Raw genomic sequence first — 27228 nt, forward strand, 5'->3', positions numbered from 1 at the left:
CAACATGGTACAACTGTTTCCCCCCCCCCCCCCCGCACAGAACTCTCACCCCTCCCCCCGAGGGCGTATACAGTAACAATAATAATAATAACGGGAAGTCGTATAAGAAGGCCTCAGTTGTACGGCCCACAACAGAGGGGTGATCAGTCATTCAGCACCATGCTCCTGGCTCGGTGTGGTAATTGTTGAAGATACGGACCCCAAATACTAGCAAAGCGACGTCGACGGCCAGGGGAACCTCGGGCCTCCAAGCTTTCCATTGTCATCATGGCATGAAGTTGATTTCTCCAAGTCCAAAAAGAGGGAGCTGCTGGAGATCGCCATGTCAGTAGAATCGTCTTCTTCCCCACCAAGCTCGCCTTTTGTAGCAACAGGCGATAGCCAGGATCTCTAACCCTAATAGGTGAGACGCAACCAAACAAAAACCACAAGGGGGATATAGGCAGCGCCACATCTATCAGATCTGCTAAATAGTCCGCAATCCGGCGCCAAAACTCTCGTATCCCAGGACACGTCCAAAAACCATGAGACAAGTTGCCCACCACTCCGGGGCAACGGACACAAAACGGTGTGGAAGCTACGGTGAGTTGATGGGCTCTCTGGGGAGATATATAGGCCCAAGTTAAAAACTTGTATTGCATCTCCCTATAATACATGTTAGTAGAGATCCTGGCTTGGCGCCGAAAACAAACACGTAAAATAAAACCCGTGAGTTGAAACTCACCATCTGCATGCCAGCGCGCAACCAGGGTAGAGCAGACATCTATCTGAGCCCGTTGTTGAAGGGCCCTATAGTAGCGTGACAGGGAGGGTGTGGCTGCAACCCCAAAATGAAATATATCATCGAGAGACTTATATGTTGCTATGTCCTTTGTAGCCGGAGGTAAGGACTTAAGATAGTGATGGGCTTGTAAAAAGGGAAACACATGAGAGGGGCCCAAATCATAAAGAATTTTAAAATCATGAAACTGCATTAACTCCCCCTCTGGTGTCCATAAGTGGCCCAAATAGGTCACCCCCTTGGCTTCCCATATCCGGAACATGGTAGACTGGGAACCCGGCTGAAACTCAACATTGCCCCTAAGGGGCAGGAAATAAGCACAAATGTTGGGAATCTTCAGAAGCCGAGTGAGACGGCTCCAAGATTGTCGGAGCGGCCGGGTGGTCGCCGAGTGCTTTATAACAAAAGGGAGACAACACGCTCTGGCCTGCAACACGTAAGAAGGAGTCAGTGGGTATAGCAAGGTCCGATCCAAGGACAGGGGAACATAATGGGAGGTGCCCTGTAACCAATTGCGTAGAATCCGCATATTACAGGCGAGATTATAATGGGCGAGGTCAGGCACCCCCAGACCACCCCCCCCCCAAGCATTTTGTAGCCACCGGAGGGGAAGCCTAGACCGTCCACCCCTCCACAGGAAACGGCGCAGGACTCTCATTTAACTCACAAGTAGAACTTGTTCCAGCAATAAGATAAAATATACAAATATTTCCTTAACATAATTAAAGATAGGTAATCTCTCCATATTTTTGTCTTATAACAATAACAGGTAATCTAGGAGCTGAAGGTTATAACAGAGCGCTGATCAGGAAATATAATACAATTACTCTGATCTGCACCCCCCCCCCCCCCCTCCGTATATTTATTTACCATACCAGTCCGCGGGTTCTTTTAAGGATGAGAATCCAGGAATTCCCTTAAATGACTAGGTTCAAAAAACATATATTTAACATTTTTGTACCTAAGCAAACAGTTACATGGAAATATTAAATCAAATTTCGCTCCTTTATTCACTGATTCCGTTTTCATGGATAGGAATTTTTTCCTTCGAGCTTGTGTGACTCTAGTGATGTCTGGAAACACCCATATCTTTTGACCATGAAACAATGTCAGATGATTCTTTAGAAAAAGTCTTAACACTGAATTTCTCTCTGTCACAAATGCAAATGTAACTAATAGAGTTTCTCTATTTTGTATAGGTATTTCTAATGACATTTCCAGTAACTCAGATACATTTGCAGGTGTTGAAACTTCCATGTTTTTAGGTACTTCTTCTTCAGATTTAAATAGGAAAATTGCTTTAGATATCATGGGAACCGCTTCTAATGGATATTTAAGAATTTGTATGAGGTAGTTCTTAAATACCTCCTTTGGTGGAACTAATTTAATATAAGGAAAAGTCAATACTCTTAAATTACAACTTTGCATGGAATTTTCCAAGTTTTCTATTTTCTTAGCCGCTGCAAGATCTGATTGAATCATCTTTTGTTGAATCACTTCCATTTTATTAACCTTTAATTCTAATTCCACAATTTTAGCGTCCAACCTCTCAACTTTATTTTCTGTTATTTGTACTCATTGATTATTTTACGTCATTACCGCAGTTAAGGATGATATGGCTTTACCCACAGCTATCAACACAGTCCATACATTCTCCAACATAATCTCATTTGGTTTTTCAAACATCGAAAAAGATAAGAGAAATACCTGGTGTTTCTCTGCTCCTTCACCTCTGGTTCTGCCCCCGCTTCCATAATTTTCAGACATTTCTTGACCTGGTCCCCTAAAAGGGGGTGACCTGCAATGGTTCCCCCCCTCGGGGCCATAGTTGTAAATCCATTCCCCAAATCTAACTCTTCAGGTATAAGTATTGCTGGAAGTGGTGGGACGTTCAGCTCGCTGGGGCTTAATGATATAACTTCAGCCAGTGCTATCGATGATCGCTCCATGTGGACCTGCTAAGCGACTCTCCCCTCCAGCATCGAGGGTAGGGGTGCGGTGAAGAAGGTCTCTATCTGCGGTTGTAAACGCTCAGGCATGGGGGAAGAACTTGAAATTTCCCTCAGCTGAGCTTTTCTTTTAGTATGTGGCATACTTCAAGGTAAAAAAAAGGAACTTTTAGCCAACCTAAGAAAGGGCCCTTCTCAGTGGACTTCTTATCCAACAAACAAATTCTACACACAATGATGAAGAAGAAAAGTCTTGACCAACTTCCAGATGTTAATAGATATCCAGCAAAGCCGTGCGCAGCTTCGGCGATGCACCGATGGCAGCTGCGCACCATTGGGGGGGGGCTGGTTTTAGGACCTCCTGCTGGCCACACCCCGATGACGTCAATCAGGTGGTAGTCAGGTGAAACACCGTTGGGGCAGGGAAAAGTTAGTAAAGCAATCTTCTGAACATATTTTCAAGATTTGTTACCAGTTAATATACAGAATTAGGTGTGCCTAGACACACTAATTAAGGAATTACAGATTAATTAGGCCTGACTGCTTAATTTATGATTTGAGAAGGAGGTGTTATCTCCTGCTTCTCTGTTCTTCAGAGCTTCCTCTGCATCTAGTTTGGCAATGCAGGGATAATTACTCTAGAGCCATGGTACTGATAACTGTGCGAGTTGGACTGAGTTATGTACAGTCCTATGGGTGGCTCTTGACAGTCCAGTGGCTGGGTACCACCAACAAATCAGTTTCTTATCAAGAGGGTTTGTTCCCACAGAACTTGACCAGTACAGCCAGCACTCATTAGGCATTAATCTGAAAGTCAGATTATAAAATGGGACCCACAGCATCATGTAGATAAAAGAAAACTCTCAACTCCATTGCCCTGGAAACCTGGCTGGCATTTTATCACTTGTACTTGCCAGCACACATGACAAACCAGAGTGAAGTGGGTTTGTTTTTTGTTGTTGTTGTTGTATTTATTTATTATTTTTAATAAACTGTTACTGGTGGATGGTTTTCTTTCCCTGACAGACTGCAGCATCAACTATTTCCTGCACAATGACCAGTGCTTGCGGGAGTGTCCTGCTGGCTTTTATGCGGACTTGAGAAGGTGCTCGCCCTGTCACCATGAATGCGCAGAATGCAATGGGCCAGACTCCGATGACTGTAAGAAATGCACGAGCAGCTCCTTTGTCCTGTACAATGGAGAGTGCTTCAGAGATTGCCCAGAAGGGACTTACTACGAGGAAGAGACCAGGGACTGCCAAGGTACAGTATTTCTACCAAGTCCATAAGAAGGGGCATGTAGTCTGGGATATTTACAGCAATTTTGTCCTGTCATATAGATTTTACTCCCACTGGCATATAGATGTAATATCTTCTATTAATACACTTTATAAGTAACAATTATGGAGGCAACGATCAAACTGCCTGCATTGGTCAAACTCCCTGGGCACTTTTTACCCACAGAGCTTACACCAGTAATGAAAGTTTTACTACATGGGTAGTTTTACTTTGATTATTGCCCTTGGAAAAAGAAACTTCTGCCTCTTTTTCAGCTGGTACTTTTTCCAGGCACAACTATGTGTGGTGGTGTCTCTCTTGGCCTAACACCACTTATATGGGCTGAAAATATAAACTTAAAACCCTTTTATAATGCCCTGCACCCTTGACCCCCCCCCCCCAAATAAAATGCACAACACCAGTTTGGGGTTGACTCCTCCAACCCATGCTCCTTAAAACGTACTCCTTTCAAGGACTGGTTGTTGGGGGCAGGAGCAATCAACATTCATTCCTGCCCCATCAGTGCCCGATTTCAAAATGGCACTGGTTAACCACAGGAAGAAGGAGCTCTCTCTGTCAGCCGGCACCATTTTGTAATCAGGCGCTGATGGGGCCAGAAGTGAGTGGGGATCGCTCCTGCTCCGAAGGGATAAGCTTCAGAAGTGAGTGGGGATCGCTCCTCCTTCGAAGGGATAAGCTTTTGGGGGCATGGGGAGGTTGACCCCCAAACTGAGGTTTTGCATGGGTTTAGGGGGCAAGGGAGCAGTTCTTCATAAAAGGGGTATTAAGTTTACATTTTCAGCCCACAAAAGTCACAGTCTGGGTGGGAGGAGCCACTAGTAAAGCTGCCAGAGTCTTTAACTGACATGAGGGCAGAGGGAGAGGCACCTTGCACAGGCCTTGAGACTCCTTTAAATCCCTGCAGTCGTTCATTTGGACCCCAACTTCCCAGGTCCAGCTGGGAAAATAACTACATCTCTTAAGGTGTAGCTATATTTTTTTGAGAAAATGGTTCACGAAACATTTTTCACATGTCCATTCTTGCAAAATTTTGTGAGCTGCTTTGCCTGATTTTGCATTGCAGCAGCTCATTAATTTTTCAATTGAATAAACTTTTGTGTAGTGGATTACTTATGGAAGTTTACTACTGCAGAGCAGTTTGCAAAATGTTTTCACAATAGGAGCTTTTCTGAAATATTTCGCACAAAATACTCACAGTTTAGTGTGTTTGTGCATTTGTGGGCATTTTATGAAATTTTTGCATGAAGTTTTACAGCTTTTTGCATCAGTCACATAGTAAGTCAGTTTGTATTAATTATAGATGTAATCTGTTTTGAGCAAAGTTATACTTCTGGAAAACATGGCACATTAATTAAAAATTAAATTAGAATTAAATTTAACATCATATACTTCTAATAGCATTAAAGTATTATATAGTAGCATAGTAAATGAAGCAGATCAGTTGGCCCATTACCTCTGCCAGTTTATTCTATTTATTTTTATTTTTGCTCTTTGATTATGTCCCTTTCAATCAAAAATTACCAAAGTGAGTTGAGATTCTACCTCTTTGGTTGGATGAACATATAAAGAGAGCAAAATAGAAGTGAATGGGTAGAGAGTGGTGGTATGACTACATTAGACTTCCAAGAAGATTGACGTAACTTACATGAAGCGGTTGTTGTTACAGCCAAAACCAGCAGTGGTACAGCTGCGTTAGGCCTTCAGACCATGGTTAAAACCCTAACAGTAATGGCACAGCCTGCAGGAAGCAACGGCTGCCATCCTAATCAGCAGTGAGATAATCAACCTTAACGACAGTGGTACAACTGCTTTGGGCTGGGGTTACTTGCACGGCAATACAGTAATTAAAACCTAAACATCGATGAATATGGGGAAGTGAAGATATTTTGGACAGCAGCCACACTAATTTTGGTGGCCTGTGTGGAAGTGAGACTTGGAAAAAGGCTCTGGGTGTTGGATGAGGTATTGTTCTTGTATGAATCAAAAAGGCAGATGACAAGGCCTAAAACAGCCCTATTAGTGGAAGTGTTGGAACCAGCAATGTAACAGAATTAGGGCACGCTTGGGACAGTTAATGGAGGACAGTAACATGGTTGAGGGGTTGGGTAAAAGCCACTGGAAAGGAGGAGGATAGCTGGTGCTGATTTAATTATGGGAATTTATATTTGCATTTACAAACTGACATTGTGGTTCCCATGCCAGAATCTTCATTAGGGTTAACATGTACACACAACCAAATGCTTGCATCGTCCTAGAACATGGAATTACAGAGATGGCTTTAAAAGCCACTGGTCTGATGGAACCAAGCTGATGGTTTCATTGTCAACCAAAATTGTTGTATGCTGAAAACAACCGAGCTTGTACACTGCTGTGGCCCTCCAGGCCTGGTTAGAGTATTAAATGGTAATCCTGTGCTGAAGATTGCTGCGTATCACTGGGGCCACATCACAAATATATTCCAAGACAGTCTCTTGCACATAAGGGGTTCCAGTGCATACTGCTTTTGATGTTGGAAGTGGGTGGGCCTCCCTTCAGAGCATCTTTCTTGTGAGTTTGCTTCTGGCTTTTACAATAGATTTTGGATGAATTGGATAGGAACTTTTTTTTTATTGTTTGGAATCCTTGTATGCAAGAGAATATAACCAAAACTTTTGTATCTGAACCTTTAACACAACTACTGTACCTGCATGTTTAACTGTTTGGTTTACAGTCATTTTTCCAAACATAGTTTAGAAAAACAAATTCAGTAAATTGTTTAGTGCAAGTTCATAAAGCAATGAGATGTAAAGGCCTTGATCAGATTAAGAAGATAAGAAGTGCTACGTTGGGTCAGATGAATAGTCCATTGAACTTAGCATCCTTTCTTTGACAGTGGCCAATCTGGTTTATATGAAATTACTCAGATCTCTTCCCTGTTACTCATTCCCAGACATAGTGAAATCCTGGCGGGAGCAAGTACACACCAACCACTTAGCTGCCATAACTGTTGCCACTGTGCCCTTCTGCCACATCCCCTCTCCTTGCTGCTACCAATGCAGTAGGTGCAGAGCAGAGCTGCCAGCTGCTGTAGCCCACCCTCCTGCTCCTGGTGCATGTGTATTCAGGCATAGCTGGAACAGACAGCCAGTGAGACGAGAGGAAGACCTACCCGAGGGGAGGGGGGTATATGATTCAAAACTCCATCAGAGCACCAGAGGAACCTGAAAATCTAAGATGAACTAATGTGTGATCTAAGTGTACTGATAGAGGTAGAACTTGAACAGTGGCTGGCCAGCCCCATTTCAAATCAGGCGATGCAGGGTTTGGAGCCTAGGGACACTCTGGGCCACACTAGACCACCAGAAGGCTCAAGGGGGTCCTAAGGCTGGGGGAGGAGGGTCTTATTTTGCAAAGGAGTGAGATTGGGATGAGAGGGGTGGTGGTGGTGGGGAGTTTGCAGCCCATTTTTACATTATTTATTTTCATTAGGGCTACCTCTAGAGGTGGTGGGGCAAGGGAAGGGGGGTGCTGGGGTGGGAGGACTCGCAATATCTCCTGGGTTTTGGAACACTTTGGGAGGGTTACCTTTGGACTGCTTGGGCCCTTTTTGACAGGATGGCAGTCCCAAGCTAAGGGGTGGCCATTCAGCAGTATTAGTGGGGCTATTATCCTGCAGTACTTTCCTGTAGGGGGGGAATACTACGGATGTGCAGAGGGAAGCCATACATTGCATTCGGGATTCGTATTCTTCGGGGGGCAGATACGTTGCATTCGGCAAGGGGGGCCCCCAATATATACATGCGTTAATTCTTATTCGTTTCCCAGCTAAAATTGAATTAAGTACAACCCCCCCACCCTCCTGAACCCCCCCAAGACTTACCAAAACTCCCTGGTGATCCAGCGAGGGGTCCGGGAGCCGCCATCTGCACTCACACTCTCTGCTGCCGGTATTCAAAATGGCACTGATAGCCTTTGACCTACTATGTCACAGGGGCTACTGGTGCCATTGGTCAGCCTCTGTCACATGGTAGGAGCAATGGGGATGGCCGGCGTCATCTTGTGCTCCCGGACCCCCGCTGGACCACCAGGGACTTTTGGTAAGTCTTGGGGGACCCTCCTGACCCCCACAAATCTTGCCAAAAGTCCCTGGTGGTCCAGCAGGGGTCCAGGAGCGATCTCCTGCACTCGGGGTATCCATTGCTCCTACCATGTGACAGGGGCTGACCAATGGCACCGGTAGCCCCTGTGACATAGTAGGTCAAAGGCTATCGGTGCCATTTTGAATACCGGCAGCCGAGAGTGTGAGTGGAGGAGATGACTCCCGGACCCCCCGCTGGACCACCAGGGAGTTTTGGTAAGTCTTGGGGGGGTTCAGGAGGGTGGGGGGTTTGTTTAAATTGGCTCCTTTAGACGGCCGAATAATTCGGCGAAGATTCGTTGTATTCGTGGGGAATCACGATACGTTTCACTTCCCCACGAATACGGCCCTATACATTGCGGATTACAAATACGTAGGAAATGAATGCACACCCCTAAGAAATACCATGCAGATTCCTAAGCTGAGGTACCGAGTACTGCAGCTTAGTAAACCCCATGGTTATTTCTTCCTCCTGGGAGTGCCAAGTATTGCTGCTTAATAAAGGACTCCTTTAGTGATTTGTTATTAGGCAGTTAAGAACATAAGAACATGCCATACTGGGTCAGACCAAGGGTCCATCAAGCCCAGCATCCTGTTTCCAACAGTGGCCAATCCAGGCCATAAGAACCTGGCAAGTACCCAAAAACTAAGGGCCTGATTTTTAAAAGCATTTACTCGTGTAAAACTGGGTTTTACTCAAATACATGCATTTTATTCGAGTAAATGGGCCTTTGAAAATTGCTACAATATATACCATTGATTTGTCAATTGAATTTAGTCACATAAGTGCACGTTACTCAAGTAAATGGCTTTTGAAAATTGCTACAATAGTAGTTACATTTACATGTGTAACTCCTTTTGAAAATTACCCCTTAAGTCTATTCCATGTTACTGTTGCTAGTAATAGCAGTGGCTATTTTCTAAGTCAACTTAATTAATAACAAGTAATGGACTTCTCCTCCAAGAACTTATCCAATCCTTTTTTAAACACAGCTATACTAACTGCACTAACCACATCCTCTGGCAACAAATTCCAGAGTTTAATTGTGCGTTAAGAGCTATCAATGTTAGAGGCAGGATGGCCTGGAGCTCTGCAAGTGGCTAGCTCAAATTTTAGGCCAGCCAGTAACAGGACCAGGAGGGACATCTATACCTAGGAAGGGCTGGTACCCATACCTGAGCACTACCACAATTGAATTGGTGAACTGTGGAGCAGCCATTAGAGGCTGGACTGAGTCAGCATCCCCAGGGCTGTGAGGAAGAGCAGCATTGAGAAATCAAAGTGTCCTATGTTTTGGGGAAAGACAGAACCAAGACAATGAGTAGCAGGCTGTGCCTCAGCATTCCTGCTTGTTGTGAATTATGCAAATGAAATCAAATTTGTTGGACTCTTTCTGCATGAACCCTCCTTATTACATGCTACCACCAAACATGCCCTCAGGGGCAGGAAAGGGAGAGAAACAAACCTAACCTGTAACAACTGGTGTCAGGAGTGGGATTACTAGCCAGGAAAAACCTGCTAATAATCCAAAATTGCCCATGGAATTCAGCATGGCCAAGTTCACTGATGCTACCATTTGGAGAATGCTGTTCTTTCATAGTTACGATCTGGAGTGGAAAAGGTGATTGTCTATGGTAGCTACTACCTAAAACCCACCCAACAGTGCTAATGTGTGACCAGACAAGAATTCCTGGCTTTGGCATGTTTCCCCACACAGATCCGGATTTATCTGCTGGGTGAACCGTTCCAATTTTGAATAGACGATAACAGCTTCACTTGGTTGTTTAGATACCAGAACCCAGAAAGTCCATTAGACCATTGTCTGGAAGAGCTCAATCAGTACAACTTTATAATTGTATGGATCCTGAGTCCTTGTGGAAGTTGCTCTCACAGTTATGGTCACATTTTGTCAAAGATGTAGATGAAGTGGTACTTCTGGCAGTTTGCCACATCAAACTTTTGGAAGTAGAAGTTAGTGAAGGTAGGGCATGCTGCTGCACAGAGGGTTGACCCGGATCTGAAGGTACTGCACCAATGACAGGAGTAGAAGGAACTACCTGACAAAGAACAAATGGCAAGGGAGAGCCCTGGGTTGCACCATTATAAGCTGTGTTGGCCTTGAATTCAAATGAAAGCCCAGAGTCTTACTATTGCTTGAAAGGCAGTCCAGAACTTGGGCCTACCCCGAAACTCCAAATACAGCATCCAGATGGGAAGAAGTGCTGCATGCTTGCCATGAAGCTCCCCTAGCCTGGGACGTGGGAGAAGAAAAGACTCTTAAATCACATCTGCAGGGGTTATTACTGGGATGGACTAAGAGAACATATGTAGAATGATGTCCAGTATTCTCAGTACTGCAGGGCATGAAAGACATCCGAACAGAAGGCAATGGGCAGGCCTCCAAGAGCACCAGTTTGAAGCAACAATGAATCGGCTACACTTGGACATTGCAGGGCCATTTTCACCTTCAGAGTAAATCTAACAGAATGAATGCTATATTATATAATGCATGGATCTCAGAATGCTTAGGGATCTCTTCAGGAGTATAAGGAAATTAAGGATGACCTAATCTCTGATGTATATACAACAATTGTGACACCTCAAATAGCTATATCTCTGTCTTGCATACTGGAAAGGAAAGCTATCGCATGTATGCTGCAAGAGTAGGCAAAGGTTTCTGTGTGAAAACACTGGATTTTGCTGGTATATCATCCTATTTTCAAATCAACAAGATAGCAGGATTATTATAATAATTTCAGAACAGAAAAATGATACCTGACTTTTTTTGCATTTGATATAAAAATGTTTACACGTTTATATTTCCTGTAGTTGCTACATTAGTGTAATATTTTATTGATTTAATATTTTCCCCACTATGGGGAATTTTTCAGCAGCCTGCATTTTCTCCAGATTACATGGGCACTTTTGTATCTGTGGATTATGAAACTAATTTACAACGGGGAAGAAAATAAAGTGGGTAGAGTCCCCTTTGAAACTGCCTACAAAGTTTGCACTTTCATTATTTACAATGGTGTGGAATAGGTCAAAAAACATGCGTACATTGGAAATACATTTATATATGCACATTGTTTACTCCCCAACTTACATACCCAAAGCCTCTTTTCATCCAGCTCAGAATACATGCATTTTGGAAGCACTTTAAGCTACTCTGAGGAGGTGCAATTTTCTGTTAGGGAAATCTAGCTGGCTAATTATTTATTTGCCCAACTAAATACCTTTGAAAATTATCCTCCCTATGGAAATGGAGTTGTCTGTGAGAAGCAGTGAGTCATCTTATTTTGAAGTCCCCTTCTGCCGCAAAAATATTCTTCCTCTCCTATCACATTAGGACAGTAGTTCCAGTACTACAGTACCCGCTTACTGAGACTGGGCTCCCCCTTCAGTGCCATTCATGTGCCAGCAAAGGTCAGTCCTGCAGCATAGTCATCTTCCCTATCTCCTGCTTCCCGCCTCCCTCCACAGTATATCATGTCTGCAACACACCTGTACCCACAACATTTGTATACAAGAGACTGGAATCTGAGTCTCATTCTTTATAAGGCCCATTTGGTATTGTTGCCAGTAAATTAAATAAATAAGCAGAGTGGTAGGCTGGCCATGTGACTTAGTCATAGATAGTTTTGTGAATAGCAGGAGCTATTGCCAGTATCTTTTCAGGTTATTTCCTGTCCAGAAGGGCTCGCAAAGCTAAGAATGAATTACTACCTATAGCAAAAAACGTTTTGTATATTTGCATTGTTGGTGTGTCTTGTGGGCATTGTTCAGATTACAGCACTAAAGGGCAGAAAGTGTGGATTATTAGATATTGATTGTTAGCAGTGCTAAAAAAGAGGATTTAAAAAAAAAAATCCATTACTTAAGTATATAGAGGATCTGACAAGATCCCTATAACTCCATATAAGCTAAAATTATAGTAGCTAATAATATCAACTGTTTAATTCTCTCCCACCCTCCCCAGGTCTTGCTCTTCTAATATAGTCTGGCTGGGATACCTAATTGGTAACACGATAATTTGATAATTCTTTATCAGATTGTAGGCATTCTCTATCAAATCAAATGAAGAAAATGACAATTATTCAATGTAACAATTGTGGAGCCTTTATCTTCAGGCAAACCATCTGGAAACTTAGGGCTTACTCCATTTGTTCAGAACTTTCTTCCATGAAAAAGGAGTTGGCTCACCTTACAGCTGAATTAGCTACAATAAAAAAGTATTAGCAACCACCAAGGAATCCTCACCCACTTTACAGCATTCAGGAATCATTTCCCCATTACCATAGAAAATTCAGAAAGCCAGAAAAAAGTGGTTTATAGTGGGCTCAGGTAGGATAAGACCTGTGACCCAAAGACACCCATGCTTCATAATAGTGCAGCCCAGATGCCTGCCTCCATTTACATAGAACATCCAGAAACTCAAGAATAAATGAATTACTGTGGACTCTGGTAGAATAAGACCCGTGATAGGAAACACCCACTTTCTCAAGTGACACAAGTACAAAATGCCTTCTCTGTATTGGATAATTAAGAAGGTCTAGCAATGTAGACTGAAGTGGTATCTGAAAGAAAAGAAGAAACCCAATACACATAGAAATTCCTTAATACAACCAAAAATCATAAGAAAAAGCTCATTGTATTGGGTGACTTAGTCACCAGAGGCACTAATTTGGGAACTCTTTTCAAGGGGAACACTATAGTAAAAGCCTTCTTGGATCATCAGCTGGTAGAAATGCTAATCAGATAGTCAATACAATCAAGTGAAGAAGTTGACATTATCATCCATCTGGGAACCAACGACCTTCCTAGAAATAACATCTAAGTGATACAGAGAGATTTACAGACTCTGGGGAAGCAAATTAGTCACATGGTGAAGACTATTGCCTTTTCAGAAGTATTACCTGATCATGGATATGGAAAGGAGAGGCTAAGCCATAGAGATAACTTCAATGCATGGTTCAAAACTTGGTGTAAGAAAGAAAGTTTTGGAAATATTTGGGGCTGGGGCTGTCTGTGTGATAAATTCAAATCCTATGCCATAAGGCATTTAAACTAAAGGACAGAGTAGGAGAAGGAAATTAGACTGTCACCCCGACATCTCCAAGAAATGGGTGAAGAAAATAAAAGTCATCTGAATAAGGCAGAAAAGAAGCCCAAGAAGAGCAATAACCTGAAGGAGAGAAGCTGGAAAACTATGAGCACAAATGCTCGTAGTTTGGGCAATAAAATCCCAGACCTGCAGTCTCTAATGGTGGAAGCAGACCTGGACATTGTTACTGTTACAGGAACCTGATTTACAGAGTCTCGTGACTGGGATATGGCCATCCTGGGCTATAACTTAAGGAAGGGCAGAGAGGATAGGAAAGGAGGAGGATTAGCTCTTTATGTCAGAAACAATATCCAAGCAATTGAAATGCAAGGGACGTGGGGTAAGAAAGAAGCATTATGGTCTATCCTAAAAAAAAATGATGCTTCCATTTACATCAGTATAGTTCACAGGCCTCCAATTAAGACAGAAGAGCTAGACAGAGAGCTGATCGAAGACATAAAAAAGATGGGGAAGAAGAGAGACACGTTGCTCGTTGTAGATTTTAATCTTCTGAATGTAGACTGGAGTATCCCTTCTGCGGAATCTATGAGAAGTAGAGAGATAGTGGATTCCCTCCAAGGGGCTATGCTCAAACAAATGGTAATGGAACCCAAGAGGGAGGGTGTGATACTTGACCTTGTGCTCACAAATGGGGATAATGTCTCTAATGTCCGGACAAGAGCTCACCTAAGTACAAGTGATCATTAGACAGTATGGTTTGATACCATGAATAAGATGCAAAAATGTTACATGAAGACCCGAGTTTTAAATGTCAAAAATACAGACTTTGACAAAATGGGGTGCACCTGGAGGAAGAACTAGAAGAATAGGAGAAAATGGGTGAGGTTGGACAACAGTAGGCTAAATTAAAAGTATCTATTACAAAGGTAACAAATCTATATGTTAGAAAAGTAAACAAATGTACAGGGAAAAAGAAACCAATTTGGTTCTGAAAGGAGGTGGCTACAAAAATATTGGCAAAAAGATTTGCTTTCAGGAGATATAAAGGATCCCAAAAAGAGGAACACAGGGAACAATATATGGTGAAACTGAGGGAGAGAAAGAAAGAAATCAGAAAAACAAAAGGTCAAGCAGAAGAAAGGATTGCCAAAGAGATAAAGAGGTGACAAACCATTTTTCAGATATGAGAGAGAAGGAAAAGGTATAGTGAAATTGAAAGGTGAAGAGGAGGAATGTGTTGAGACAGACAAGGAAATGATGCAAATATTAAATACTTCAGTTCAGTATTCACTACCAAAGACCCTGGAGAAAGGACCACTGCTGGTTGGGCTGGACTCAACTCTTTAAAGAAGAGTATATATGGGAAGAACGAGGAAAACTGAATTTGGAAAAGTCCATGGGGGCCAGATGAGGTACATCCCAGGATACTAAGAGAACTCAGAGATGTCCTGGTAGGTCCACTAAATGACCTGTTCACTAGATCACTGGAAATGGGAGTGATGCTGTGAGATTGGAGAAGAGCAGTTGTGGTTTCGCTTCATAAGAGTAGTAGCAGAGAGGAGGCTGGAAACTACAGGCCAGTTAGCCTCACCTTGGTGTTGGGAAAATTAATGAAGACGCTGCTGAAAGAAAGGATACTATCTACAATCCAGTAAGTTGCTGGACCCAAGGCAGCGTGAATTCACCAGAGGAAGGTCCTGTCAGACAAATCTGATGGATTTTTTTGATTGGGTGACTAGAGAATTGGATGAAGGAAGAGTGCTCAATGTCATCTACTTGGATTTCAGCAAAGCTTTCGATGTCATCCCACATAGGAAGCTTGTGAACAAAATGAGAAGCTTGGGAGTGAGCACCAAGGTGGTGGTGTGGATTACACACTGGTTGATTGATAGGAGACAGTGTGTAATGGTAAATGGAATCTACTCTGAAGAGAGAGCCGTGTTAAGTGGAGTGCCACAGGGATTGGTATTGGGACTGGTTCTGTTCAGTATCTTTGTGAGTGACATTGCAGAAAGATAAAAGGTAAAGTTTTCTATTTTCACATGATACCAAGATCTGCAACAGAGTGGACACACCTGAAGGAGTAGAGAGAATGAAAAGTGATTTATGAAAGCTTGATTCAATGCCAAGAAGTGCAAAGTCATGCATCTGGGATGCAGTAAACCAAAAGAGCTGTATGTGATGGGGGGGGGGGGGGGGGGGGGAGGTTGGAGGTTGATATGCATGGACCAGGAGCAGGATCTTGGGGTGATAGTGTCTGGCAATTTGAAGATGGTGAAGCAATGTAACAAGGCAATAGCTAAAGCCAGAAGAATGCTGGGCTGAATAGAGAGAGGAATAACCAATAAGAAAAAGGAGGTGGTGATGCCCTTGTATAGGTCCTTTGTTGGGCCTCACCTGCAGTATTGTGTTCAGTTCTGGAGTCCTTTTCTCAAAAGGGATAAAGTCATGATGGAAGCTGTCCAAAGAAGGACTACCAAAATGGTGTGGGGTCAGTATCAGAAAACCTATAAAGAGAGACTGAAGAATATGAATATGTATACCCTGGAAGGAAGGTGGCACAGAGGTAATATGATACAGACCTTCAGATACCCAAAAGGTTTTAATGATGAGCAAACATCAAACCTTTTCTGTTGGAAGGAAATCAGTAGAACTAGGGCTCATGAAATGAAACTCCAGGGAGGATGTCTCAGAACCAATGTCAGAAAATATTTCTTCACGGAGAAGGTGGTGGAGGCCTGACATGCCCTCCCAGAGGAGGTGGTGAAAACCAAAACAGTGAAAGAATGCAAAGGGACATGGGATAAATATTGTGGATCCCTAAAGGCTAAAGGATGGAAATGAAAAGAGTTCATGGGGTAATTTGCTGATGTGGCTACCCTTAACCAATAAGCCTCAATACTGTTGATGCAACTCCATCATTGCTCTCTGCTTCAATGGCAGGGGGAAGAGGGGAATTGGATTTGTATAGCAACCAACAAGGGTCCTGACTTTTACGGTCTGGGGAAACAAGTATGGGGGTAACTTGCTGATGCGATGGTTACTATCCTTAACCAATAAGCATGATACTTTGTTGCAACTCTAATATTGCTCTATGCTTTTACGGCAAGGCATAACAGGGAACTGGATTCAAGCAGCAACCAATAAATGCCCTGACTTTTATGGTCTGGGAAACTGATAAGCATGGGGATAACCTACATGGCGCAGCAGATACTATCATAAGCTTGCTGGGCAGATTGAATGGAACATTTAGTCCTTTTCTGCCATCATTTCTATGTTTGGTGTGCTACAAAAAAACGTGGATTTGAGTTTGCTGATTGCTAGAGTTTGGGTATACTGCAGAGGTGACACCAGATGGTGTGTATATTTCCAACACAAGTAGGTGTTGCAGTTGTGTGATCACTGGGATTCCACAGTATTTCCTACCCTGGCTAGCCCTGGGGTCAGAGTTCTGGTCAGGAAATAGGGCTGTGCATTTGTTTTAAATGAACAGGCAAAACATAACAAATGTGACTATATTTGTTTTATTTGTGTCTTCCCCCTGAAATGAATGAAGGGGTCTCACAAATGAAAGAAATAATCTTCTTCCCATTCATTTATATTTCTCATTCATTTCTATGGCCCTTTAAAGTTTATGACTGTGTACCGTTTATTTTATTTATTTGAGAGTTTTATATACCATCGTTCCATGTGTGAATCACTGTAGTGTACAGGGTAGACACTCACAGGGTAGACACTCACAAACGTAGGATGAATAACAAAGGTAGGCAGGTACACAGGTGAACAAGGATAAAATTCTAAAACTAAGTGTATACTAAGGGTATACTTCAAAGACAGACACACAAAAGGTAATCTTGGTCAGATTATAGAGGGTATGAGCATAGGGGGGATTGTTCAGGACAGATTTCGGTTATCTGTGTCAAGGTGAATTGCATGTATCAGTCAAACAGTAGGTGTTAGTGAATAGCCAAATTTTCAGGTCTTTCTTAAATTTCTTGTTGTCTGTTGTTTTCAAAGATTCTCTGGCATTGAGTTCCATAGTTTTGGTCTAGCAATTGATATCTCTCGGTCTCTATTTTGTGTTAGATAATAGTTTCTAGCAATCAGGATTTCTAGTAGGCCTTTATTCTGAGATCTAAGAGTCGTGTTGGAATATGTGATTTAAATGTTATTCCCATCATGCCGTTCATATTAATGTTGTTGAATATTATTGTTAGAACTTTGTATAATATTCTTGACTGTACAGGGAGCCAATGTAATGGAATCAGAGTTGGAGTGATGTGAGCGTATTTCCTTGTTCTAGTCAATAGTCTGGCAGCAGCATTCTGCAGTAGTTGTAGGGGTTTTAAGTGATTGGCTGGAAAGGTTGAGAAAAAAAAGTCAGCTGATAGCTATAGCAACCAGCTCTTGCCTGTGTGATTTCATCACCATGTCAGATCCAAGGCAGGAAAATATGGCAAAGAGACTAGTGAGAGAACAAATCACAGTGCAGCATCTTTTTCAATATCCTATAGCTGCTATCTTGATCAAGTGCGGTTGACATTCTTCCACTGAAAAGTCAGTATATCCAAGCTCTGTATTTCCTCTCTAGCTCTACACAGAGAAGACTGTGCTGTTAGAAGCTCTCACAGAGATTTTAAAAAAGTTTTCAAACTTTGGGATTTGGCAAATTTCACAGGGAACTCAAAATTCCACCCAGCGGCAAGATGAATTTCAAGTAGGGAATGTAATAAAAGCTTATATCCCAAGTGATATTGATTACAAAATCATTCTCTTGTACTAAATCTGACAAGTGGCAAGTGCTTCAATAGGAAGACGGACATCTATGCCACTGAGAAAACCCCAATTTTGGAGCCCATAATAGGTTGCAATGCTTCCCGTGTACACTTGAATGGTAAACAAATGAACAAATAAAACTTTAAACTAATACAGTAAATGAAGGTGTACTATGAAATGAACATTTTTCCTCTGCATACTGGAATCAAACTCAGATTCTCTTCATATCATTCTTTAGTGCTACTGCTGAGCCATCAGGTGGGCCCCTGTAAAACACATTGAGGTCAATATTCAAAGCCATTTAAATGGGTAACTCAGAAGTTATCCATCTAAATGTTTAATTTTGAATATTGATCACCTCATAATTTTGTTAGGGTAAAAGGTGCCTTATAAATCTTTAGTATTATTATTAACATTATAAAAATCATATTAATCTTTTTTGTTTACATCTTTAAAAATGAAAGCTAAGGAAAGTAAATTAGTTTAAACACTTGCTAATTAAAACAATTTTTGCAATAATTATTACTGCAACAATTTTCAAATGAATTAATGTCACTTCTACAAATGACGTCCTTACTTCTGAGATGGATTGTACATAGGCATAAAATCACACCTTCAGTTTTATTGCTCATAAAATTTGGATTTTAGATTTAATTACTCATCTTTTCCAAATCCTAGCTCAAGGTAAGTTACAATTCAGGTACTTCTCCCTCCTTTGCCTCAGGAATATCTTCTCTGGAAGAGAAGATTAAGATATTCCTGAGCCAAAGGAGGGAGCAGTGACTTGCTCAAGGTCACAAAAAGTATCTGTGGGAGAAGCAGGATTTGAATGCTAGCTTCCTTGGTTCTTAGCCTGCTGCTCTAACCACTAGGCTACTTCTCAAAATGAAACAGGACCTGTGTCAGAAACCCTACATAGAAAAAAGAAAACTGTAAGAAAGAACTAAAAGAGGGAATGTGAAAAAACTTTCACGTATTTGACAGGCTTTTGTAAATTAGAGGAATGTGAAATTTCATATAGAAAAGGAATTTCAAGGGCAAAGGGTCACAATAGGAAGTTCGAGGGATGAAAGTACAGTGGAAACACTAGAAATACTGCTTTACTGAAAGAATGGACGATGTCTTGAATGAAATCAGCAGATGTGGTGAAAACCAGAACTGTGACAGAATTCAAACATGCTTGGGACAGGCTCACAGGACAGTGGTAGGAGCAAGATTGGGAAGTTGCAGGATACACAACAACCCACACTTCTTTCCTATGAGAACAGGGCCAAGGGAAGAGGTGATAAAGAGAAAACAAAGGACAGATAAAGGAAGCACGACCTAGTGACACCATAGGCCTTGTGATAGCCAGCTTAGAACTAAGAGGCTACAATGACCTAGAAACCAACTGAATTGATGCTGGCAGGTTGATGGTGATCAAGTACCATCCAGGAAGGCCATAGGTAGTGAAATGTTTGGGCAACAACCTTACTAGTTTTTGGGCAGTAGCATCATTAATATCTGGTAGCTGTTCAGAGCATTACAAAATTTGATGGAGAGAGGGCTATGTATTGGATTAAGTAGTATTAATCAATTTTACTTAGGGAATAACCACTGCTATTAATTGCATCAGTAGCATGGGATCTTCTTAGTGTTTGGGTAATTGCCAGGTTCTTGTGGCCTGGTTTGGCCTCTGTTGGAAACAGGATGCTGGGGGGTTGATGACCCTTGGTCTGACCCATCAGGGCAATTTCTTATGTTCTTAAGTATGGGAATTTGTATGCTATTGTTCTGTGTTCTTTCGGAGTCTGTTAGTATTTGTATTTGCCCTGTGGTTTGTATTACTGAACTGATAAAGAAAAATGACAAGACTCACTGTGGTTTTTTGTGAAATAATGACAAACTATACTTTCTGTATAATATATGTACAAAACAGGTACTTATGAGAATACCTGAGACAAATTACAATAAGCAAAGGTAATTACCCCAACTAATAGGATATAATTATATACAGAAGCCTAGTAGAAGCTGTCACCTTTTCCTGAAGGGGTGTGTCTCCTTGCCCCCCAGATGAGTGAATCAGCCAAGCACATTCTCATTTTGGGACCAGTAGGTGCTAGAGACACCTAACCTCTGTGGTCAAAAGGGAATCTACCTGGGATTCCCTATGCCACTTGAGCTCCGACTAGAACCATGCATTCAGAAATTCAAAACAGGGGTTAAAACATGGCTCTTTAAAATGGCCTACCCTGACTCGGATCCTACGTAGTCCCTCTGCTCCCTCTACTCCTTCAGAGAAAGAGCCCTTGTCATTACCGTACTTATAGCCTTCTCCATTATTTCTTTAATTGTACTCTGATTTGTCTCCCATATCTCTGCACCCCCTTATATACACCCACCCCCTGTCCTTAAACCCTACCTTTCCCTTTAGCAACCCTTTTATACCCCTTTATATACCCCTTCCCCTGTCCTTAAACCCTACCTTTCCCTATGGCAATCCTGCTAGACTATATATAGTTGCCTTTCTGAACGTATAATTTGTAATGTCATATATAGTGTCTTCTGTATGTACTAGTTAAAGATAATGTATATTATTGTATATAATACTTTTTGGAGTGTATAATTTATATATAGTGTATAAGGTTATACACAGTCCCTTTTTGAGTGCATAATTTGCAATGTTACATATTACCGTATTTTTCGCTCCATAAGACGCACCTGACCACAAGACGCACCTAGGATTCAGAGGGGAAAATTAAGAAAAAAAAAAAAAAATTGTGCTAAACCGGCTCTGTCCCCGGGCGTCTGTGCGTCTTATGGAGCAAATTAGCGGAGTGCATAACATTTTTTTTTCTTCCCATTTTGTTTTCGGGTCTGGGGAGGGCCATTTCGGTCCATTCTCCAGATCAGAAAACTTTTGTCTTTCTAATTCTGTAGGACCCCCCCCCCAAAAAAACCACCCCATCCCAACACTTTAAATTAATTAACAACCCCCACCCTCCTGAGCCCCCCAAGACCTGCCAAATTAATTAAATACAACTCCCCACCATCCTGACCCCTCCCCAAGATCTTCCAAATTAATTTACTACAGCCCCCCACCCTCCTGACCCCCCCCCCAAGACCTGCCAAAAGTTCCTGGTGGTCCAGCGGGGGTCCAGGAGCGATCTCCTGGACTTGGGCGTTGGCTGCCAGCAATCAAAATGGCACCGACGGCCCTTTGCCCTTACTATGTCACTGGGGTCGACCAATGGCAGCGGTAGCCCCTGTGTGATAGTAAGGGTAAAGGGCCGTCACCGTCGGCGCCATTTTGATTACTGGCAGCCGACGGCCCTTTGCCCTTACTATGTCACAGAGAAGAGAGGGAAAAACAGGAAGAGGAGAAAAGGAACAGAATCTGATGGAAAACAACAGAAGAACATACTGTATTTTTTGCTCCATAAGACGCACGTTTTTCCCCCCAAAAGTGGGGGGGGAAATGTCTGTGCGTCTTATGGAGCGAATATATAAAAAAATTAAAAATCTAACAAAACCCCCGCCCCCTCCTGACCCCCCCCAGACCTTCCAAATTAATTTACTACAATCCCCCCCTCCTGACCCCCCCCCCCCCCAAAATATAGCACTGCTCCTGATTGCTATATTTCAACCACTACCTAACATGTTCTGCTTTGGACAGTTGTCTGATGTGACCTTAACCAAGCCAGAAAAGGGAGAGCTACTAAGAGAATCTGTGTGGCCAGGCTACTTCTAGTGAAGGGAGGGAGGAAAAAAGTGCAGGAGGTTACTCACAGTTCATAAGCTTGTGTTATCTTTTGCTATGCAGTACTCCCTGGTGCACAGCAATGGAGATTACTTTCTGGGAGTAAAGGCTGAGGAAACTGCAAAGCACAAAGCATTTCTCAGTGAGACAAACTACATACAAACAAATCATAACTATATGACAGTATTTTTCTCTAAAAAAAAAAAAAGACAAAAATTATACACAAGATTACACATGAATACATTCAGTCCCCAAAATATGTGAGAAAAATACAAAAAAAGAGAAACCTTTCTCACCAAAACTTCAAACTGTAACACTATCATTTTCTTTGTAATCTCTTTTACTAATCTCTCTCTCGCTTTCTCCAGTCATCTCCTAAGCAGTTCTATATCCCTTAACTCAGTCTGCAATGTACAAAATACCTTCATTAAAGAGGGAAAGCAAATTCTCTTAGCCCCACTGCTCTCTCTGTGTAATTGGTCACAAAACCATTATCAATAAAACCTAAACCTCATTTAAGCTCAAGTACACTGGAAGTTTAATTGACCCAGAAAGCTGGCCAATTTAAAACCTTAGCCACTGTACCTTTGGTCTGCCAGGAGCATCCACAGAGATCTGTCATCCATTGCAATCTCCATGCTGGTAGTTGTATATGCTTAGCCTATTCTGACTTCAAGGGATACCTGGTTCATCAGACTATACAGGCCACCTTTCAAGTGTCAGACCTATGCCTGCTTAGCATGGCCTGTTTAACAAAAGCTCCACATGTGCAGTTATTTGGGTGTCTCTCCACCTTGCAATAAAGTATGGTCATAGGTCCTTGCTTATCAGCACATCCCACTGGCAGTGCATAGCTTGTTAATCATTGTTTTTAGGTATCTGGAACAATTAAACTTAGGTGTGAAACATATCTTTCTCTATCACCCACTATTGGTGCAAGAAGTGAAAAACAAAAATCAAACCCCTGTTTCAAAAATCTATCCTAGTTCTTTCTAAAAAGAAAAAGCAATATCTAAATGTCGGATGGACATGCATAAAGAATATACCAGGAACACAGAAAATAGTAACTAAAGGCCAATAAAACTGCAGCAATTCAGACTTTATCATCTAAGTAAGAATCAAAATAGTAGTATCTGCAAATAAGTATGTAACTAGGTATCAGCTAAATGTATCATAAAAATATTTCATCATGATAATCAGTTATTGCATTTCACATAGAGATATATTGGTTCATAAAATAAAGGAAAACAGTATTAAGTAAGACCACCCCCATAGAGCCATCATCTACTGTGTTATAATTTGATCACTCAAGACTTTTTCTTTCTGCTTAGACTAGTGCTTTTTCACTGTTGAGCACTTTTGGAGTAACCCAATAATGTTTCACTTCCCTAGTATAATAGTAGATAAAGAAGCAATTACAATTCTGTCTGTTTCACTTTGCAGAGTGTGAGCAGACCTGCAGGACTTGCTCCTCCTTCACCAGCTGCACCAGCTGTAGGAACGGCATGGTAAAAAGCAGCCAGGGCTACTGTGTGGGACACAAGGACTGCGCTCTCACCGAGTATCTGAATGAGGAGGGGGTTTGCTCACCATGTCATGAGAAGTGTGCTCGCTGCATTGGACCCAGTAAGCAGCACTGTCTCAGCTGTCCTGCCAACCACTACCTCCTCAGTGAGTATATCAGGTGAACAGCCACACCTGCTGTAAAGCTCATGCTGCTAAACCCTATCCTTAGCATATACATGCATATGCACAAATACACATATATATATGTCTGGTACTGAGACAAAATGTAAACTCCAAGCATCATAATGAAAAATTGCAAGTTCTTTCCATAATACCCTTGTCTAATTGAAGCTACTCTTTTCATATGCAATAAAAAGGTTATAAATTAAACAAATTCAAGTTTCTGGAGACATAATAATGTTCAAAGTAGGAACAATAAGACAAATTCAGAATGAGTGTGTGTGTGTGTGTGTGTGTGTGTGTGTCCCTAATTTCCTTAGCACAATCAATTGGCTAATTAGAATCAGGTGCTTAAATAATTTGATAACAAGTAAACTACCCTGAAAAGTAAACTTGCACAACTTTATTCTATATAAAGGTCCAAATGGCTCTGAGTTGGTCTTCTAAATGGCGCAATATATTGGAAGGTAAAAGAAAATGTCTCTCACTTAGATAAATACATATAAAATAAAGGCGATCTGTATATTAACAATATTGTTTTCTCAAATTAAATTTTCATTTACAGACATACTGAATATATCAAGCAATACAGTTGATCATTCATTTATACATTTTATTAAGAATGTTTTGTAAAATATACCATAGCATTAAAATAAAAACATATACGTATATAATAAAGAGCACAGAAAAATACTAATGATACCAAATCAATCAATAAAATACATCAGCAATTTCCTATCACAGTTGTATCAATATCCTATATTATACAAAACACCTTGATGAGTGTTGATCAGATACTATTTCCATTGTATTATCCGTTCTCAATATGCAATATTTGCCATCTTGAGTTTTTCACTAATTATGGGGCAGATTTTCAAAGGGGTACGCGTGTACCCCCGAAAACCTGCCCCAAGATCCCCCTGCGCGCGCCGAGCCTATGTTGCATAGGCTGCCGGCGCACACAAAGCCCCGGGATGGCTTGTCGAGGGCATGTTGCGGCCAGCGCGTCATCAGGGGCGTTCTGGGGGTGGGGCCGTGGGCGGGGGTGTGGCCGTGGCTTCCAGACCAGCCTCAGGACCAGAACATGGCGCGCTGGCAGCCGATCCGGTGCGCGCAAGTTTTGGATTAAAGGTGGGGGGGGGGGGTTTAGATAGGGCCAGGGGGGTGGGTTAGGTAGGGGAAGGGAGGGGAAGGTGCAGGGGGAGTGGAAGGAAAGTTCCCTCTGAGGCCGCTCCGATTTCGGAGCGGCCTCGGAGGGAACGGAGGCAGGCTGCGCGACTCAGCTTGCGCAGGCTGCTGATTTTGGGCAGCCTTGTGCACGCCGACCCCGGATTTTAACAGATATGCTATTTAATATATTTAATATATTTAATATATTTAATATATTTAATATATTTAATATAACAGATATTAAATAAGAATGTTCCTTATTTAATTATGCAATAATTGTAAAGCCTGTTGCTAAGTTCTGTTCTATGTAAACCGGCGAGATGTTCCCAACGTTCGTCGGTATATAAAAGTTATTAAATAAATAAATAAATAAATATGCGTGGCTATGCGCGTATCTATTGAAATCCGGCGTACTTTTGTTTGCATCTGGTGCACGAACAAAAGTACACGCACGCGTAGTTTTATAAAATCTGCCCCATAATGTAGCTCTTAAAGAAATCTCAGTATGCAAAGAGGTTTCTATTATCTCGGTCAAATTCAAAGAGATTTCAGGCTGTATCTTACCCTTTTGATTTCCTGTCACATCTTTTAAAGGTACATAATACATTTTTACAGATACAGGTATAGCTTGATTCGACATTTTCAGTACTTTTTGTAGATATTCTGTAAACATATCTTTTGCAGATACTATTTTCTGAAAAGGAAAATTTTAAACCCTCAGGTTTGAATATCTCAGGGTGTTTTGCAGATATTCTACCTTCTTTATATTAGATAGCTTAGATTTGACAAAATTTTGCTGAAGGGTTTCTACCTTTACTAATCTCTCTTCATAATTTATCATTTTGTTGTTACATAAAGATGTGACATTTTCCAAATCTAATACTTTTTGTTGGAAATTAGCAGTTTTTAAAGTCAAATTTGTTATTGCCGATTCTAGGGATTTAATTGCAATCCACAATGTCTCCAATGTGATTTCTGAGGGTTTAGATGATAAAATAACGTCAAATTCTGGCCTGTGGTCCTCCAATCCCCTGACAGCATGGTCCCCACTCTCCATCTGCTGTTTAGTAGCAATGTTCCATTTATTCAAATACAAGAGGACCTGTTTCATTTTTTGTTATAACTGGTGAAGAGGGAGTGCAAAGAGCACCGGGGCTTAATGAGATGACTTCGGCTTGTGGGTTCACATCTCACTCTAGTGATTCCCTCTACAGCCCTTTCCTCTGGTACTATATTGACTGATGGTGAAAAGAAGTATGGTATCTGGGGTTGCAATACTGGTGGAAGGGGGAGACAAAGTCATTGCCTCCCTTATCCGTGCTTTCCTTTTAGTATGCAGCATTAATATGAAAGGATAAGGATCCAGTTAAAAAGAAAAGTTCCACCAAGAAATCCCCCTTCCTTTTATTTCAGACCATGAGTGTTAACTTATTTCTCCTGATGTGGGGGATCAAGAGTGAGAAAATTTACTCACTTATTTGGTATGTTCTTCCTTGTATGTTTCCCAAAAACCGAGAAACTCCAGCAAAGTTGCGCGCCCCTTAGGAGCGCGGCTTGGGCGGTGCGCCGGTGGTGGCTGCGCATCGCTGAGAGGGCCGATTAAATACCTTCTGGTCCCTCAGTAGTGATGTCACAAGCGCGGTGGCGACTCCTCTTTCGGGGCCGGGAACAGGTCCTGACCCTCATTGAAACAAGTAAAAGTTTATGCGGAAATCCATGTAACTGCCGTCGCCGCTAGGTGTTTGCACACTCCTCTCCCCAAATACACAGCACTGAGAGGGCCGATTAAATACCTTCCTGTCCCTCAGTAGTGACGTCACAAGCGTGGTGGCGACACCTCCTTCGGGGCCGGGAACAGGTCCTGACCCTCGTTGAAACAAGTAAAAGTTTATGCGGAAATCCAGGTAACTGCCATCACTGCTAGGTGTTTGCACTCTCCTCCCCCCACATCAAATATTAAGATCATAAAATAACATTAAAATGTAGTTATCTTATCTCTATACTAAAAGCAAAGCTTAATTTTTATTCTATTTTTGTGGTGCAAATTAGAGGGAAAAGAAAAAAATATCCACAGTTGCCTGAAAACTGTTTGTGAGGGGAGGGTTTGGAATAGGAGCAGAGCTGAGGCTGAAGATAAGCAGGTTCCCTGCAGCTTTGTTGAATTTATTGAATTAAGAGGTGTTAAAGATAGCAGGAATGTTGTTGAGTGGCAAATTATAAAATATGGGACAACAAGCTAATTATGTGTTTTCTGCTCAGTCAAGCAATCAGGAGGCATGGGGAAGTGGATATATCCTTTTATATCAATTATCCAAATTAGTAAATATAGAAACATGACTGCAGAAAAGACCTTACAGCCTATCCAGTCTGCCCATACACCCAACTAACTTAGCTTTACAATTCCCAGCACTCTTTTAGAGATTCCCTGTGTTTATCCCATGCTTTTTTGAATTCAGTTACTATTTTTGTATCCACCACCTCCACTGGGAGGCTGTTACATGTATCTACTACCTTCTCTGTAAAGAAATATTTCCTAAGATTATTTTGGAGTTTACCCCCTTTCACCCTCAACCCATGACCACCTCATTGTAGAGCCCCCCCCACCCTGTGGTAGCTTTTGAAAAGAATTAGAGATTCTGAACATT

At 41.8% G+C, this 27228-nt stretch overlaps 1 protein-coding gene across 1 annotated transcript in view; it reads left to right on the forward strand.

Annotated features, from left to right (window-relative positions):
* The window catches only part of PCSK5 (proprotein convertase subtilisin/kexin type 5), an 893215-nt gene that overhangs the window by 830117 nt on the left and 35870 nt on the right, over nucleotides 1-27228 (forward strand). Inside the window, exons 31-32 of the mRNA XM_029616187.1 lie at nucleotides 3757-3993; nucleotides 23171-23398. Coding sequence (XP_029472047.1) covers nucleotides 3757-3993; nucleotides 23171-23398 — 465 coding nt within the window. The remainder of the gene's footprint in view (nucleotides 1-3756; nucleotides 3994-23170; nucleotides 23399-27228) is intronic.

Source organism: Rhinatrema bivittatum, chromosome 1, assembly GCF_901001135.1.
Source record: "Rhinatrema bivittatum chromosome 1, aRhiBiv1.1, whole genome shotgun sequence".
NCBI lineage: Eukaryota > Metazoa > Chordata > Amphibia > Gymnophiona > Rhinatrematidae > Rhinatrema > Rhinatrema bivittatum.